Raw genomic sequence first — 19,443 nt, forward strand, 5'->3', positions numbered from 1 at the left:
AGTAGGCTTGAATGGCCAGGCCGATGTGATGTCCCTTCCAAGAATGCGTCACATTGCTGCGCTGCAACACAGAGCGGGCTGTAAATGTGGTCTGGAATGCGATTCTCAGATATTACCTGCTGACAGGCAGGGGGGACATGTATGACAGAAGAGATCTCTAGGGTCTCTTGTGTTATCAAATAAGGCTGTGTTTCAGAAAAGAAAAAAATCTTAAAGACAGGCTAAAGTTGAAAAAAAACTTTATTGGTATCACAAATTAGTACAGACGTTGTGGTTTGCCCATTGTGCTCTTGATGTACAGGGCCCTAACATTCTGCCAGTTCTTTTTCAGTAGTGATACCAAGAAGTTAATGGAAAGGTGGATGTTGTAGACAAGCTCCTCCTCTGTCATCTTGACATGACCAACTGCCACAGCCAAACACAGGACCTAGGAAGATTACATGCATTTAGTGAGACTGCTGAATTTTGACATCTGACAGACAATTCCTTAACTGTGTATACAAGAGACACTGAAGAGTTAGCATTTACAAATAAAATTGGATAACTTGCTATCACAGTTCTGACAAAATATAAGACTACATTTGACATGGCCACAGCTAGTTAATAATGTTATAAAATGAAAGGACAAGCTCTCAAAAAAAAAAAAAAAAAAAAAAAAAAGCATTCAATACATAAGCTGCTTGGAAGCCAGTCCCTGGACAGTTCTATCTAGGCATGACGAAAGATTAGCTAGAAATGCTTAAAACTTCTGCAGACCACACAGTTGTCCACTCCAGACAACTTCACATTTTGGAAATGGGGGTTGGGGCTAACCATTTTAGGTGAGGAAGAATCACTTGCCGACTGCCCTACAGCAAATTTACTGCTACAGGGCAGCCGCCATGAACATACATACACGTGATTCTGCACTTCTGGGTAGGGGGCACGCACACTGCTTCTGTTGTAATCACAGCAGGAACCCATCAGCAAATGCCAGCTAATGGATGTCCGCCGGCACCTGCTGATCACTGAGGAGACACTTAACAGTCCTGTTAGAGATGTGCTGGATTGATTCCCTGCAAAGCAGGAAATAAAACTCAGCATACCCCTCCGTAAGGCTGGATTCACACCTATGCATTTTTAGTGCTTTTTGCATTTTGCAGATTTGCACTACAGACCATTTACCATGGTTTCCTATGGAACATGTTCTGCAGTGCAAATCTGCAAAATGCAAAAATCACTAAAAATGCATAGGTGATTCAAGCCTAAAAGCACCAATGAGTACGCAAACACTAGTTAGGCACACATTTACCACTTTGACTGCCCTAGATGCTTAATTAACCCATCCCCAGTCAGTACAGTGACTGCAAATTTTTAGCCCTCACTGTATTGGGGTCACTGGTTCCCACAAAGTGTCAGATTGACCGCCGCAATACTGCAGTCCTGCTATAAGTCACTGACCGCACCACACACAAAAAAAAAAAAAAAAAAAAACCCCACACAGTAAAGGGTACAGTTTGTAGATGCCATAACTTTTGCGCAAACCAAATAAATGCCTATTGAATTTTTACCAATAATATGTAGCAGAATACATATTTGCCCACATTGAAAAAATTTGATTTTTTAAATTTTATTTTTTATAGCAGAAATTAAATATTTTTCTCAAAACTAATGATTTTTGTTCATAGTGCAAAAAAGAAAAAACCCAGAGCTGATCAAATACCACCAAAAGAAAGCCATTTGTGTGCGTGTGTGTGGGGGGGTAAGGGGGACAAATTTCATGTACAGCATTGCAACACTTTTAAAATTAACAGTGCCGTATAGCAAAAAAATGGCCCTGTCATGAAAGGGGGTAAATCTTCCAGAGGTCAAGATGATAACACAAAGTACTCTATCTAGGTCTCCTTTAACTAGAGACAACCAGTTTGGTTTACCAGAATTACATTTAGATTTAAATGACAATTTAGGCATCAGAATCCATATTTATGAGTTGTATAGTTCTCTGAAGGACAAAGCTACAGCAAAAACTGAACTCTGCAACGATTTAATTCAGCTCAAATAGTTTTTGTGATTTAGAAAACTGCCATCCTTCATTTCCTCACCTTTTTCATCTGAAACTTAATGGTGGACTTGACTTCATCAGTTTTGGCCACCATGTTCTCATTGTGAGTCAACAAAGAAGGAAATTTTCCTGCTTTATTCAAACCAGGTCCCAAAATACGAGGAATCTGCTTGATAAGTGATTCGGAGGCCAAAAAGGCATCATACTTCTTAGCTGGAGAGGGAATACAAAAAGCAATATTGAAATACAGGCACAACGAAGTACAGTTAACTCAATATAACCCTATTGACTTTGATTCTCTCCAAAATATATACCTAGGAGATGGAAATGCCTGGAAAAATTAGGAACAGGTTTTCCAAAAAAAACAAAAAACAAAAAAACGACACACACATGAAAGATGAGACTTTAAATAAAAAGTTTTAAATTATTGCAAGTTGAGGAAGAAAAGCAAGACTTAGAATACAGGTCAAGTAACTACTTCTCAATGCAGTTCTCAAAGAAATGTGCATTTCTGCCACCAGGGGGCACTTTCATGTATAGTTGAAATGTTGCTAAAGCGGAGTTCAACCCAAAAGTGGAACCTCCAGTGCCACATTTGGGAGGGAGCGGAAACCCATCTTTCACAGGTATCCCATTCCCACTTCCAGGAGCCTCAGCTGCGGGTACTGACATCACCGCCCAGGCTCCCTCCTCCTGCCCCAGCTGCCAGGCCAGTAGAAGAGAGGAGCAGAGCCTTACACATGCGCAGGGTTCCTGGTGTGAAGCCATAAGGCACTGCCAAGTTCCCTTACTCACAATGGAGGCGGCATGCACCCGACAGCTGATGGAAACATCAGCTGCGTAGCAGACATCGCTGGACTCCAGGACATGCAAGTGTCCAATTATTAAAAGTCAGCAGCTGCTGGCTTTTAATTTTTGCAGCAGTGGGCGGACCTCTGCTTTAACATATACAGTGCTTGTTCCATTTGTAATAAAAAAAAAAAAAAAAAAAAAAAAAACACACACAACACAATTGTCAACGTTTATTTACCAAGTTGTACTGTTATTGCAAGCATAACATTTTTATAAACATTGCATTTCACCTACCCAGTGTAACAAACAAAATTTGTGAAACTACACCATGCCAAGTATCAAACTTCAATTTTTTTTATGGAAAACAGGGAACTTTCTCTTCCTATGGCTTCAAAATTTATACATGCCCCAGTACATTTTGGTCAGGCAATGCATTCTTCATGTTCCAGAAGATTACTCACAAAAATTAGTAAAAGAAAGCCAGCTCCAACGTCTATCCAGACAGGTTCTTTTTGATTCGCTCAAAGCCCAACTTCAAAACATGTGCATTTAATAAATGGGGATTTAAACCTTATATCAGATTTCATAATTGCCAATTTGTGAAAATTAAAGCGGTATTAAATCTAAACAAAAATGTAGTATATTGCAGTTTACCAATCTGAATTCGGTAGCCACGTTAGTTTTCAATTTTTAGGCTATGTTTTCACTTGATTTCAGTCCTAGAGTGTCTTAACTCTGGAGGAGCAACAGAGGCACCTTTGGACAGCAGCGTTGTCAATTTGAGGAAGAGTAGTGGCAGATGCACTAGCAGATTTAGATGGACTTGACTAACAAAAGCCCAACACTTTAAGCAGTTACAGCAACAGCTCTTCCTTTTGAGATAAAGGTTTTGCATACATTAAGCCAACCATTGTAAGCACCACTTCTCATTCATTGTTAAATAGTTTGTCTAAGCCCCCATTCAGACCGGTGCAACTTGGTCATGTGATTTGACAGTTCCAAATAGCATGACAAGTCACACCCCATTGCTGGCAATGAAACTGTTCACAATGCAGCAATTCTGAAAAAAAGGTTCCTGCACTACTTTTTACCAAATTCTTTGAGACTTGCATCTGTTAAATCAGGGTTTCTCGACTTCAGTCCTCAAGGGATCACAACAGGCCATGTTTTCAGGCTTTTCATTAGTTTGCACAGGTGATCTGATCAGTTTCACTGCCTTAGTAATTACCACAGCTGTCTCATCTGAGGGAAATCCTGAAAACATGACCTGTTGGGGCGCCTTGAGGACTGGAGTTGAAACACACTGTTAAATGTCGCAAACCGCAATAAAATTGGCAGTGCAAATCACCTTGATGTGCAGCTTTGAAATCACGCTGAAGTAGTGCGATTTCAAAGCTGCATCGGTGTGAACCAGGGCTCAAACCTATAACGGCCACTTTTGGTCTGTTAAAAAGGAAGTAAGTGCATGTAAATGTAAGCTGCAATACATTTTCAGGTTTAGTAAATCTTTAAAACCAGGGGTGGACCTTTGCCTATAGCAAATGTTTCTTTCCTTAGCCAAACTCCTTTTCTTTGGGCACAAACTAGTTAATACATATAAAACTAATTTACGTACCCAACTTCTTCACAAGCTTCTTGTTCTTGTTAAGTTTCTTAAGAGCTTCAATATCCATGTGGGGTAAATCCACAGCCTTAGCTTCATCACAGTGCTGCTGATCTCCCAAAATGCATACTGAGAATTTGGGCCTTGGTGTAGACTTTAGCCTGTGATAGCAGAACAAAATAAAGGGTTAGCAAAACTAGAAACAGAAGAGTGAGGAAATGTGGGAGAACCAGGCACAAACCTTATCTAACGCCGAAGCATTAGGCGGTGGGTTTTTTAAAAAAAATTTGAAAAGCCACACCTTCCCTATTATTTTAAGACCCAGGGTGGAGGTCCGTCCAGCTCACCACAAAAAGACAGGGAACTGAACTACCCAGGTCCTTTGCCACATTGACTTCCCTCACTCAAGGCAAAATAAAATTAGGAGGGAGAAGCAAGGCAAAAGATGGGTGAGAATAAGAGGAGTATTCCAACCTGACAGTGCCAGAGAAACGCTTGTCCTTTTGGGGGTCATAGTTTTTTAGGCTGATCTGAAGTTCCACAGATTGCAGAAACCTATATAAAAAGGAGGGAGAGTGAACTTCATTAATGTCACAAGACTAACACTCCTGCAGACTTGTGCAGTGAACTTATCCAAAAACACAAAACAAAGAACTGTATACCCCTAACAGAAAACAGTATCTATTGGCAACACCATTAATGTCTACATCTAGTTGACTGGCTGCGATAATCAGTTTTTGTATGCAAAAAGCAACTGCTAACAGGAAGAATATTGATCTGTAAATTTAACAAAAGGATACAAGTCTACTTAAAGCAGAGTTTCAGCCTATAAAAAAAAAAAAAAAAAAAAAAAACATAAGTCAGCAGCTACAAATACTGTAGCTGCTAACTTAATATAAAGGACACATCCAGGGTTCCCGAGATGTCAGCACCCCAAGCCAATTCGTTCATCGGGGGGGGGGGGGGGGGGGGGGGGGGAGCTTTCCTCTTTTGGGTGGAGCTCTGCTTTAAACAAACTTTGATGAATAGTCAGTCTATAAAGTGTCTAGTTTTTCAGGACTTTGCATGAGGATTCCTCAGCAACAGAACGATTTTTAGCAGCGCACACAGAATTTACATACCTTGAGTAACCATTTTTTTTTTCTATTGCTGACAGTCACTCAGGCCTTGTTTAGACTTGCAGTTGGAGGTGGCAAAAATTCATGGCCCCTACTTATGCTGCAAACAGGCAGCGGAGAGGGATGTTTACATGCCGCAGCAGCAATGCTTTACAACTGCGGCCAAGTTGACCCCACATGTAGTGAACACTACACATTCACATGAATGGGGAAAGCACTGCACTAAACACTAAGGGCTCATTCACACGTGTGTTGATCATGAATGAGTCAATGGGGTTGATTTACTAGCGGCAAATCCACTTTGCACTACAAGTGCACTTGGAAGTGCAATCGCTGTAGATCTGAGGGGATAAGGGGGAAGATCTGAAATGAGTGGAAGCTCTGCCGATTTCTATCATCCAATCATGTACAAACACAAATTTTTTTTTTTCTTGCATGTCCCCCTCAGATCTACAGCGACTACACTTCCAAGTGCACTTGCAGTGCTAAGTGGATTTGCCTTTAGTAAATAAACCCCAATGTGAATTAAAGCTCCTATTGCATTTATGAAGCCAATGAAAGCGTTGCTTTTCTAGTGCGAAGTGATGTAGAGGCAATGGTTTGCTTTGAGGCATGTTTAGGTTGTGGCATGATAGACCATTTTGTGAATTCTCTGCAAGATGGATTTGTATACTTTGATCTCTGAAACTTGGTCCAGCTCAACTATGCTGACACAAAGCTTTGCCACGGCACCTCTGCTCCTACCTGGAGGTATTGTTGGCCAACTTCATGCTTTTGCCTGCACACAGACATAAATGGTGTTACCACACATCTGCTCTGCACAACCAGGAAGTGGCTGGAGCTGCTCTGTCCTAGAGCTTATTTCCTAGTGCATTCTGGGATACATGAGCCCCCCCATTAACACTTTATAAATGCTTCACTAACACAAATGCTCTAGATACCGTTAAAGGTGCGGTTATACAGCATTACATTGAAATCAATGAGAGCGCTTGACAAACATCAATGCCTCATGAAAGCAATATGTTGCTTAATATTTAACACAACGTTCTTGTGTTAACAGCACTATGTGGTGCCAATGTAGTGGTCATGGCAGGCACTATACGGCAGTTATGAGGCTTTAAAATGCTGAACAAATGCCTCAAACTCAGGGTATTTACATTACTTACTTTCTCCTCTTCCTTCTTGACCCCAGTAGAACCTCCCTCACAGCTTCATGGAGGGTATCGCGAGAAACTTTGCTGCTGCAGGGTAGAAAAAAAAAATGAATGTTAGTTTGAATGGAAAAGAATCCTCCACACTAGCCAAAAAGTACCTGATATTTTCAAACCTAATGTAATTTGGTGCCCTACCAGTCGAAGGGCCGAGGTTCTGGGACATTTAGGCTTTTTCAAGGCTTGTAACACACTTGAGTGGCTGTGTGTTAAACATGCAGTCAGTGCTCCGGAGCATCCATTGCAAGTTGCTTGCTCTGGGGGCACTTGGAGGGAGCCAGAAGTTCCGGCAGGGGACCAAAGGAGGATCAGGGCTGTTCTGTGCAAAACCACTACACAGTACAGGTAAGTATGACAGGTTCGCTTTTATTTTTTAAAATTTGACTTTAATATCAATTTAAGTATCTTTTCTTTGCACATTCAGGGAAAAGGTTTCATAGCCCTTCAACTTTACTAAAACTTGTACGCTGCTGAAACCATAAAATATAGTCCAACAGACCATCTGTCAAGCTCACTAAGCAATCAGCTTTCAAACTACACTACAAATCTGTACCTGTGCTGAATTTATGTGGTAACATTTTCAGGAGGTGCCAGCAGTCCAATAATCGGTCATGCTTGCACTGCGACTTGCCCATTTTCACAGGTTGCTCTGCTGCTAGCAAGATGTCCCTCCTATCCTGAGGGAAATGCAGGTCACATGGCAGTGAAAGTGATAACTTACTCATCCAGCCAGGGAATGACCTATGCAAATGGGAGAATACTTCTCTGCTATTCCCTGTTCTGCACAGTGTTCCCTGCTACTGGCAAGTTCAAACTTGCATTTTTCTTCTTTTAAGCAGCTTAGTAGTGGTCCCCCTACATATTCTTATGTGGTAGTACAGTGTTAATTTTTATGTCAAATTTCAATCTAGTTTTCATCTATAGTCTTGACTAAAATGCCATCTTAGTCATCTCAATGGTTTGTCTTATTTTAGTTGACTAAAATAGTATTAATTGACAATTAACACTGCTGTTAATGTACCAACAGCTCTCTGTACAATCTCGCCTACCAAGATTAATGAACTCCCTGCATGTGTAAGGCCCTGTTAGCAATGGCATTAAAAGCAAGAGTTTGTGCAATGGACTTTGCTGGACTACATGTGCACAGTACGATATACGTGCTTTTGTGTTCCATCCCTTTGATATTTTGTTCAGTGTCAGTCCACTACTTACATAACCTGATGTATTTTTTCAATCAGAAGTAAGTCATATGATTGTCTTTAAAATGAAGGTCCGCCGAAAAAAATATTAAAAGCCAGCATATATTAACTGCAGCTGCTGACTTTATATATGGACACTTACCTGTCCAGGGAGCCCGCGATGTCGGCAGCCGAAGCCGATCCGTCCGTTGGCTCTCGGCTGCTGCCATCCTCGGTAAGGGAATAAGGAAGTGAAGCCGCGCGGCTTCACTTCCTGGTTCCCTACTGCGCATGCGCAAGTTGCGCTGCGCATCCTCTCTGATCCCTGCTGTGTTCTGTGTCTCGCAGAACACAGCGGGGGAGGACAGTGTAGGCGCCGGAAGTGGCGTAGGTCACCACAAGCGCTGCGGTGATCTATGCCAGGATGTGGGAGCAAATACCTGTATTAGACAGGTATCTGCTCCCTCCTCCCCCCTGAAAGGTGCTAAATTTGACACCGGAGGGGGGGGGGGGGATCCAAAAAGTGGAAGTTCCATTTTTGGGTGGAACCCTACTTTAATGTGATTTATTATGCTGTATCTGTCTCTAAAGACCGCTTCCCACCTGCCATACTGTCAAATGATGGGTGGGGTACTCATTCTGGGTCGATGTCATATGACGTCCTCCCACACTTGCAATGCAGTGATCAGCAGTGCGCTCTGTCCCGCTCATTACAGCCCCAGCAGTGCAAAAAGGGGAAAAAAAAAAAAAAATGGAAAAATGGTGACGGGGAGGAATCTCCAGCTAATTGACAGCCTTGGTTCTACTCCTGAGCTGTGTGGAAGGGGGTGTATCCTTTTCCTCCAATCAGCTCTCAGAACTCTCCTCACTGAACTCTGCAGAGTTTAACTTCAGCTCTCCGCCCCCTTTTTCTAAACGCTAAGACAAGCTGTCAATTCAGCACTTTGAACAGACGTAGAGAGGACTGTAGATAAACAAGTACAATTCCCATGGACTCCTGGGATATCAGCATCACGTATCCCAGGAGTCCATGGGAAGCAGGGCTTGCCACATCCCTGACCACACTTGCCTATCTGGGCAACCTGTAATCAGCTTGTCTCACAGAGCATCATTACTGCGCAAGCACGAGATTTGGAGGTGCATGCTGGGTAGCCTGTTACACCTAATCCTGGAAACACACACGAACGAGCTTCAGATACCCACATCTGAGATGGGCCCTGCTCCTGAGAGAATATAAGATTACAAATTTTAAAAGTAATAAGCATGAAGGTAGCACAGTAAGCACTTCTTCTCTAGTGTGAAACGCATCAACCTACCTGCATTTCCCCTGCCAGTGCCCATCCAGTGCTTTTAATATTTATGCTTCACTAAAGACTTTAACTTTGTGTGGGTGTGCTGCCGATAAGATTCTGTTCCATGCAAATATTAATGTGCAAGTAATGAGACACACGGGAGGAAAAAAAAAAAAAAGAATATAATGGGGGACTAGAACTCTGCTTTAAATTCTGGCTTTAGATTGACTCTCTCTAAGGAAAGGCTGTACATCACCATTACCAAACCCCATCAGAAAATACTAGTTGCCTGGCTGTTACACTGAGTAGGACAAGCATACAGGAGAAGGTCCTGATCCACACACTTCCATCAGCTTAGCAATGTATACTGGGGAGGAAATCTATGCTCAGTGTCTGAAGATGTGGATGAGACCAGAAAGTGATCATGGACTGGGGTTGTAGACATTCACAATCAGCCAGAACACACCGACTACTAGCCATAACCTCAGTGTTCCAACCCCACAGAACACTGCACGATCATATAACCATTCACACTACAGACAGCCCACGTCCACCCCCACCATCTCCTCTACAAGCCGTACAGCCCCAAGGCCTCATATGTCTATTCTCCTCTCAGGGAGCCTCTACCGAGGAAAGAGCGACCACACCGAGGAGAACACACATAGCCCGAACACCACATACAGTACAGGGTGACATTTCTCATCCTTCGCACACCGATGCCGGTAGATTGATCTCACACACTCTGCCTACCTCATCGTGCACTATCAGGGCTCAGCGACTAGAAAGGGCGGAGATTTGCGTGAGCACGCTTAAGAAGCACGTAATCTCGCGGGATTTTGGGTGCGCCATATTGGTGGTGGCAAGTTGCTCTGTTAGCTGGGCTCACTTGGGACTCTCCGGGTCACATGACCAAGCTAGGCTTGAAAGTTTAGCGCGCTGACAAGTTTCCCTTCCCAGAATGCAGCGCGCGCTTACTCGCTCGCTATTACCTACTGGACCGACTGTACCGAGTACAGGCTTCAGTCCACTCCCCTCAGGTGTGTATGTACCGCTCCCTCATACCATAGGCGAACCTCAGGGTCTGTACGGTGCATTGTGCTGTTTGTATAGTCCTAGTATATATAATAAGGTATAGATTATATTAGTAGGCTACGCTACACTGATCAGCCATACCTTTCTGATCACTGACAGGTAAAGTGTATAACATTGACTGTCTCATCTGGCAGTCAGTGGGATACATTAGCCAGCAAGTAAACGTGTTGTCCCTGAAGTTGATGTGTTGAAAGCAGAAAAAGCTACGTGTATGGGGCTGCATGAGCGCAGACTGGTCAGGGTGCCTATCTATACTTTTGTCCGAAGGGCGTGTGCTATAAACTTGTCTTGCATACAAACAGTGTTCAATTGTCGGCCAACAAACATGAACTGCTAATGTCGTGTTTGGTGAGCATTGGTTCTGAGCATGGGTGTTTGTACTTTGGACTTTTGTATGACGGACTTGTGTACACCCGATAGGAAAATCCGACAATAGACTATTGTCCGCGAAAAATTTATAATCCTGCCATCCAACATTTGTCGGCAGAAAGTCAGCCAACAGTCTGTCATCACACAATTCCCGTCAGAAAATCCGATCGTGTGTACGAGGCTTTAGGATGGGCTCAGGCGTGTTCGCAGCTCCACGTGCAGAGCCCGCCAGGAAGCTGACACTGCGCAGTGCTAATCACAGGTAGTGAGACATTTCCCGATCTGTGCAGCTGCGGATTGGGAAAATGTCTCACTGTCTGTGATTAGCGCTGTGCAGTGTGCGCTTCCTGGTGGGCATGTGGAGCTGCGAACACGCCTGAGCTCATTCTTAGCTGACGCGTCTCCACAGCCAAAAGTTGCTAGAATAGGCACATGAGCATCAGAACTGGAGCACAGAGCAATGGAAGAAGGTGGCCTGGTCTGATGAATCACGGTTTCTTTTACATCATGGATGGCCAGTTGGGTGTGCGGTACTTACCCAGGGAAGAGATGGCATAAGAATGAAGGTAAGCCAGAGGAGGCAGTATAATGGCAATGTTTTGCTGGGAAACCTTGGGTCCTGCCTTTCATGCAGATGTTTTTTGACACATACCACCTACCTAAACATTGTTACTGACCAAGTACACCCCTTTATAAAAACGGTATTCCTTAACCCTTTCATGACTAAGCCTATTTTTGAAATTTGGTGTTTACAAGTTAAAATCCATATTTCCCCATTCATCTTTCAGGACAGCACCATAGAGAGACACCGGCTCCTCCCCTCTTAGGAAACACCGCCTTCCAATTCAATATTTAAATCTCATCCTCCCAACGGCCCCTCAGTTCAGGTGTTTCCTCCGGTGGGGAGACACTGCTTGGGAACCGTGGCGGATCAGTCAGGGAGACTGAAGCCAAAGATTTTGTGTGAGGAAGAGGGGGAGTCGGGTCTCTCTAGCTCTTTCCCTCTACTATTGTTTGTTCAGTTAGGTAAAGGCTGGGGAAGCCATACTTACCTGTTTTTAAAACTGAATTGGCGCGCCTCAGCCTCTCTTGGGGAAAGAGACAGCTGAGGAGGTCCGTGTTTCTTCTGCCCAGGGGGGCGCTGTGGGAAGTGCCTGAGTCTCTCCTGCTTGTTCAAGCAGCCAGCGTTTGAAGCTCTATGGCCGGGTCGGATGACGGGTGACGTCAGTTCCGCCGAGGGCGGGCACTTCCGACGATTCCGCGTCTTCCGGTTCCGGACGCGGGGAAAGAAAACGGACCGAGCGTTCGGCTGGTGCAACCCTCTTGCTTTGCTGTAGAGTCAGCTGTCGGGGGAAACGATCGACCACCATCCTCAGCGGACATGTCTGAGACAGAGGTCTCTAGAACTGCTCCAGGAGACAGTAGCACCAGCCATGCTAAGGTAAGTGGAACCCTGGGGTGGTGTTCCCTTACCTAAATCCCGATAACTTCACGGGTGTTCTCCCCTCACTGGTGGTTGGGGGGAAGGGGAGTGTGTCTGGGACCCTGGTGGTGGTTGGTCCTGGGGGGGGCACTCCTGGTGGTCCTCTGTAAAAGCACTGGTGGGATTGGGCATTTATGGCGACTCTCTCTTTCTTTTTCAGAAAGCCACAGAGAAAAGCAAGTCGCCTCATGGTTCAAAGAAAAAATGCCCCTCTTGTAGAGTTAGTATGGGGGAATCCTGGACCAAGGCACTTTGCAAGGAGTGCATTGATGGATTAGTCAGGGAACAGGCAGCAGAACAGGGTACAGATCTTGCTGCATCCGTCAAAGAGCTTTCTAGCACCTTTCAGTCCTTTAAGGCACTCTTTTCTAGCTTCCAGTTGCCGCAAGCCCAAAGCAGTCCTTTACCAGTGCAGCAGAGTGTTACACCTAGCCCAGTGGATACTCCCTCTGTTAGTGGAGAGAGACCAGGGGGCTCCAGAGTGGAAATTGAGGAGGAGCCAGATAGCACCGCTTCAGATTCTCAAAGGGAATCGGATGTGGAGGAGGTGGATGGGGAATCCACAAAAACCTCTCGCTATAAGCTTTCCCTGGACGAAGTGGAGGAGCTCTTGGGAGCTATTCACCCCACTTTGGGAATTCAGGAAGAAAAGAAGGTGTTATCGCTCCATGACCAAATGTACAAAGGTCTTGGGGAACAAAAAAGGAAGGATTTCCCAGTCCATGATGTATTGGTTGAGGCCATAAAGAATGAATGGAAAGATCCTGAGAGAAAACCTTTCTTTTCAAGGGCTTTGAAGCGAAGGTTTCCTTTTTCAGAAGGGGAGTCTCTAGTCTGGAATAAGACCCCTAGGCTGGATGCTGCTTTTTCTCAGGTTTCCAGGCAAACAGATCTGGCCTTCGAGGACATGGGGGTTCTTGCAGACCCCATGGACAGAAGGATGGACTCTCTCTTAAAGAAGTCCTGGGATTCGTCACAGGGAAACCTTAAGCCTGCCATGGCGGTCACAGTAGTGGCCCGCAATATGGAATATTGGCTTACGCAGATAAAGGCGCATATTGAGGCAGGAACGCCAAAAGAGACTATTTTGGCTTCCTTTCCCATGCTACTTAAGGGTGTAGCGTATATTGCGGACGCTTCCGCCGAATCAGTGCGCATGTCCGCAAGGTCTTCAGCCCTCACTAATTCGGCTCGAAGGGCCCTATGGCTTAAGACGTGGCAAGGAGACAGCGCGTCTAAAGTTAAACTCTGTGGAATTCCCCTCACAGGAGATCTCTTGTTTGGCCCAGGTTTAGAGACCGTTTTAGACCGGACGGCCGATAAGAAAAAGGCCTTTCCCATTAAAAAGAAGTTTGGGGAGCAGGCTAAAAGAAAGTTTCGCCCTCAGAGAAAGTTTGAAACCCCAAAAGGAGAGCGGCAGAAAAAAGCTTGGGGGCAAGGGGCGGGGAGGGGCGATTTTTCACCCTCCTGAACAGCCCAAGAAGACCCAATGACGGGGTAACCACGGTGGGAGGAAGATTGGGGGCCTTCCTCCCACAATGGGAGATGATCACCTCCAACCAGTTTGTGTTAGGGATCATAAGAAGAGGTTACCAGCTAGAGTTCTCAGAACCTCCTCAGCACAGACTTCTGGTCACCGAGCTGCCAAAGTGTGCAGAGAAAGCGTCAGCTCTTCTATCCTCCCTACAGGAGTTAGAGGAACAAGAGGTGATAGTGAGGGTTCCTGTAGAGGAGATAGGCAGAGGCTTTTACTCCCACATTTTTGTGGTCCGCAAGCCTTCGGGAAAATTCAGGCTTATCATGAATCTGAAGCCTCTGAATGTCTCAATTACCTACAGGAAATTCCGGATGGATTCTGTCTATTCGGTGAAAGCGCTTCTTCCCCCAAATTGCTTCATGGCGTCAATAGACTTAAAGGACGCTTATCTGCACATTCCAGTCGCAGAAAGTTACCAGAGGTTTCTCAGACTGGCGGTGAAAACTGGGGAAGGAACGTTTCATCTACAGTTCAAAGCACTCCCCTTTGGACTATCCTCTTCCCCCCGCATCTTCACCAAAGTGATGGTGGAGGTCCTGGCTTTCTTGCGGCTCAGAGGCATCTCTGTAGTCGCGTACCTGGACGACCTACTCCTGTTTGCTCCTTCCCCGGAGCAGTTGTACCAGGATCTTCAGGTAGCAAGAGACAGCTTAGAAAACCTGGGATGGCTCTTGAACCTGGAAAAATCCAGTTTGGTTCCGGCCCAAAAGGTCACCTTCCTGGGCTATGTACTGGATTCGACAAAACAAAAAGTGTTCCTTCCAGCAGAAAAAATCCAGAAGGTGGACAGAGCAATATTACTGCTCCAGGGCAGCAGTTAGATCTCAGTAAGGAAAGCAATGTCAGCACTGGGCTTACTGACTTCCACGCTTCCGGCAGTTCAGTGGGCAGGGCTGCACTTTCGCCCCTACAGCTGTTTATTCTGAGTGTCTGGGACCACAGTCCAGCATCTCTGGACTCCCTTATATCTGTGCCAAGTCAGGTCAAAAGGTCCCTCTGGTGGTGGAGGAAAGGGTCCAATCTCTCACAGGGCCTGGAGTGGGTTCTTCCAGTGTCCAGAACGGTTACGACCGATGCGAGCGGCACAGGGTGGGGAGCACACCTAGATTCCCAGATGATGCAAGGCACCTGGGAAAAAGAAGACGCAAAGAAGTCCTCGAACTGGAGGGAACTGAGAGCAATAGAGTTGGCTCTCAGAGCTTTTCAGAGAGAACTCCTGGGGCAGCATGTGAGGGTCCGTTCGGACAACTCATCAGCAGTGGCCTACATCAACAGGCAAGGGGGAACCAGGAGCAGATCCTTGTGGGGTCTGGCAGAATCCATCCTCAGGTGGGCCGAAGGGAGCATTCTCTCTCTCTCTGCAATACATCTGAAGGGGGAGCAGAACCACGTAGCAGATTTTCTGAGCAGAAAAATGCTGAAGGAAGGCGACTGGGTCTTGAACCAGGACATCTTCGAGATGATTACTCGGAAGTGGGGGGTCCCCTCCGTGGATCTCTTCGCCTCAAAGGCGAATACGAAAGCTCGTCTGTTCTTTTCCCTAAACAGATGGGACGGAGCAGCCGGGGTGGATGCACTAGCTCAGAGCTGGCGTTTCTCAAAGTGTTATGCCTTCCCCCCTCCCGTAATGATTCCAGCAGTTCTGAGAAAATTTCGGTCAGAAGACACAACCCTCATTCTGATCGCACCACACTGGCCAAGGAGGCCGTGGTTCTCCCTCTTGAAGAGTCTGACAGTGGAGCCTCCCTGGATTCTGCCTATCCGGGAGGATCTTCTCTCTCAGGGTCCAATCTGTTGCCCTCAGGTGGAGCGATGGAACCTCGCAGCGTGGCTACTGAGGAAGAATTGCTAAAGGGCAAAGGTTTCTCGGATCGGCTAGTGACAACTCTCCTAAATTGCAGGAAAAGAGAGACGCAAGCCATTTACCTAAAGGTGTGGAAACGCTTTAACAGTTGGTGCACAGAAAGCTCCTTCGATGTACGAAGTTCTGTAGCAGTATTAGAGTTTCTGCAGGCAGGAGCGGACAAAGGATTAGCCCTTAGCACCTTGAAAGGACAAGTATCGGCACTAAGCGTTTTCCTGGAAAAGCCGCTAGCTATAGATCCTTGGGTAGCTAGGTTTTTTAGAGCTTTAGGCAGACAGAGGCCTGTTAAAAGTTCCCCATTCCCAGTGTGGGATCTTTCCTTAGTTTTACAGTCTCTTACAGGGGATCCTTTTGAGCCATTGGAATCCTGTACCTTGAAGTTGATCACCCTCAAAACTGTGTTTTTGGTGGCGATCACCACAGCAAGGAGAGTAAGTGAACTCGAAGCCCTTTCTATTAGGGCGCCTTTTTTTCAGGTTTTTCCGGACCGTTTGATTTTTAAAACGCATCCGGCCTTTTTACCAAAAGTGGCCTCTAGTTTTCATAGGGACCAGGAAATTATTTTACCTACCTTCTGTTCGAATCCTGTGAGGGAACAGGAGCATATTTTTCACAAACTGGACGTTAGAAGGTGCGTCCTTCAGTACTTAGTACAAAACAGTTTAGGAAATCCGATTCTTTTTTTGTATTGTTTTCAGGGGCTAGGAAAGGGTTCAAAGCCTCTAGACGATCAATAGCCAGATGGTTAAGGTTGGCCATTAGCCAGGCCTATGTAATCGGGGGTTTGGAGCCCCCGGAGGGTATTAAAGCACATTCCACCAGGGCAGTGGCAACTTCTCAAGCAGAGTGGGCTGGTGGGTGCTTCTCCGGAGCAGATCTGTAGAGCAGCAACGTGGTCCAGTTTTTCCACGTTTGTGAAGCATTACAGATTGGACCTGCTGTCAGCCAAAGACCAAGCCTTTGGGCGTAAGGTGCTGCAGGCAGTAGTCCCTCCCTAAGGTAAGGTGCTCGCTTATCCTCTCTATGGTGCTGTCCTGAAAGATGAATGGGGAAAAACGGAGTTACTTATCGGTAACATCCTTTTCCAGGAATCTTTCAGGACAGCACTAGTACCCACCCAGCTTTTTGATTATCTATGAGAACTCATCGCATGAGAACGTCAGGTGAGATAAAGATTTGTATGACGTATTCTTGTGTCTCCCCAGCTGGCCGGAGGAACTCGGGAAGAACTGAGGGGCCGTTGGGAGGATGAGATTTAAATATTGAATTGGAAGGCAGTGTTTCCTAAGAGGGGAGGAGCCGGTGTCTCTCTATGGTGCTGTCCTGAAAGATTCCTGGAAAAGGATGTTACCGGTAAGTAACTCCGTTTTTTTTTTGCTAGAAAATTACTTAGAACCCCCAAACATTATATATATATTTAGCAGAGAATCTAGAGAATAAAATGGAGATTGTTGCAATATTTTATATCACACGGTATTTGTGCAGCGGTGTTTTAAACGCAAATTTTTGGAAAATGGACATTTTCATGAATTTTAAAAAATCCAAACAGTAAAGTTACCCCAATTTTTTTGTATAATGTGAAAGATGATGTTAAGCCGAGTAAATAGATACCAAACATGTCACGCTTTATAATTGCAAGCACTCGTGGAATAGCGACAAACTATGGTAGCTATGAATTTCCATAGGTGACGCTTAAAATTTTTTTTACGGTTATCAGGTTAGAGTTACAGAGGAGGTCTAGGGCTAGAATCATTGCTCTTGCTCTGACGATCGCGGCGATACCTCACATGTGTGATTTGAACACCGTTTACATATGCGAGCTCGCGGGGACGGGGGCGCTTTAAAAAAAATTTTTTTTTTTTTTTTTTTTTTTTTTTTTTAATTTTTTTTTTAGACTTAGAAATTGTGTTTTTAAAAAAATTTTTTTTTTTTTTACTTTTATTGCTGTCACAAGGAATGTAAACATCCCTTGTGACAGTAATAGGTGGTGACAGGTACTCTTTATGGAGGAATCGGGGGTCTAAAAGACCCCTGATCCCTCCTCTGCACTTCAAAGTATTCAGATCGCCGAAAACGGTGATTCTGAATACTGTGTATTTTTTTAAATTCGGCGCCATTGGGAGCCGAGTAAACGGGAAGTGACGTCATGACGTCGCTTCCGCGTTTACATTGCGGAGGCTGGAACGAAGCCGCCCACAGCTTCGTTCCAGCCCGCCCACAGCCGCCAGAGGCAGCCGATTGGATACCGGGACTCCCGATCGCACGGGAGGCCCGGTAAGAGCGGCTGGAGGGGGGGGGATGTCCCCTCCCGCTCCTCCGGTATAACAGCCGAGCAGCTTTTAGCCGCATCGGTTGTTATATATGGGTAGCCAATCGCCCGCTCTAAACAACGGTACTGGGATGATGCCTGCAGCTGCGGGCATCATCCCGGTATAACCCCGGAAAGCCGAGTATGCACATATGCATACGGTCGGCGGGAAGGGGTTAATCGTAGGATAATGCACCTTCACACACTCCAAAAACAGTTCAAGAATGATGTGAGGAACACAGAAATTAGTTTGAGGTGTTGACTTGGCCTCCAAATTATCCAGGGGGTTGATTTACTAAAACTGGAGATTGCAAAATCTGGTGCAGCTCTGCATGAAAGCCAGGATTTTATGTCAAAGCTTAACTGAACAAGCTGAAGTTAGTAGTTTGGCTACCATCGGGGTGCATAAAAATCAATGATTTAAAAAAAAATTTTTGATTTTTTTTTTTTTTTTTATTATTATTATTTAAATCTGCTTTTTTAATTCGTATTTTTTTTTTTTTTTATTCTTATCAAATTTATTTAATAAAATGCCTTTGGAGTAAACATCTATCTTAAAGCGGTTGTATACCTGCTGACACTTTTTTTTTTTTTTTTTATACCCCTGTAAGGCAAAAGGCATAATGAGCTAGTATGCACCGCATACTAGCTTATTATGAAATACTTACCTTAGAACGAGGCATCGGTATCTTACCTGGTCCACGCCGAGGTAGCTGACATGTTGCCTCGGCGTGTCTTCCGGGTATTGCGGCTCCAGCGCTGTGAGTGGCTGGAGCCGCGATGTCATCACTCCCGCGCATGTGCGCGGGAGATTTCTTTCCCGGCAAGGTCCGGCATCTGCCGGGCCTTCAGCCGAGAATCCCCTGTGCGCATGCACCGCTGCAGTCAGCGTCTCATAGCAAGGGGAATATCTCCTAAACCGTACAAGTTTAGGAGATATTTTTTTTTACCTACAGGTAAGCCGTATTATAGGCTTACCTGTAGGTAAAAGAATGGACTATACAACTGCTTTAAGTTAGTTTTTTATTTAAGAGGCAGTTTTCCAGCATTTTAGCACTAGAAATAGCACCAGTAAAGTGCCTGAAAATTGCCTCCCATTCTCTGCAATGGGTGCTTTCGCACCCGGGCAGTGCACTGGCGGGCCATTAGAAAAAGTCCTGCAAGCAGCATCTTTGGGGCAGTTTGAGAGTGCTGTATACAGCGCTCCCAAAGTGCCCTGCCCATTGGAATGAATGGGCGGCACTTCCGAAGCGCCGCAACACGAGTTTTTAACCCTTTCTTTAGAGGTTAAATGCGCCCTTCTAGCAAACGAAAAGCGACGCTTAAACAGCGCAGATAAAACGAGCGGCGCTTTAGTGCTAACGGTTCTTAGTTATGTAGCATGAGGCTGTATATTCTGCAATATTTACATTTTTGGTAAACTCATTCACTGAATCCAAGCTCTGCAAGCTGAGATAACATGCACTGCATTGATGCATTCACACAATTTCCAGACCCTCCAGGAGCACCGACACGTTTTTTATTTTTCCTGGGTCTGGTGACTGTGGTTGGTGGA

The 19,443-nt window shown here is 45.2% G+C and overlaps 2 protein-coding genes across 2 annotated transcripts in view; one reads left to right on the top strand and one right to left on the bottom strand.

Annotated features, from left to right (window-relative positions):
• Positions 1-222: 222 nt before the first annotated feature.
• RPL10A (ribosomal protein L10a) lies at positions 223-10,071 on the bottom strand. Its single transcript, XM_073616003.1, has 6 exons — positions 9,986-10,071; positions 6,721-6,795; positions 4,911-4,991; positions 4,449-4,597; positions 2,082-2,254; positions 223-427 (listed from the first exon to the last, which is right to left on the bottom strand). The coding sequence occupies exons 1-6, from the start codon at positions 9,988-9,990 to the stop codon at positions 257-259; spliced, it is 654 nt and encodes a 217-aa protein (XP_073472104.1). The 5' UTR covers positions 9,991-10,071; the 3' UTR covers positions 223-256.
• Positions 10,072-10,114: 43 nt separating this feature from the next.
• Positions 10,115-19,443, top strand: part of DSCC1 (DNA replication and sister chromatid cohesion 1) — a gene marked incomplete in the record, with an annotated part of 71,934 nt that continues 62,605 nt past the window's right edge. Inside the window, 1 exon segment of the mRNA XM_073616002.1 lies at positions 10,115-10,272.

The sequence above is a fragment of the Aquarana catesbeiana genome, linkage group LG02 (assembly GCF_042186555.1).
Source record: "Aquarana catesbeiana isolate 2022-GZ linkage group LG02, ASM4218655v1, whole genome shotgun sequence".
Lineage (NCBI taxonomy): Eukaryota > Metazoa > Chordata > Amphibia > Anura > Ranidae > Aquarana > Aquarana catesbeiana.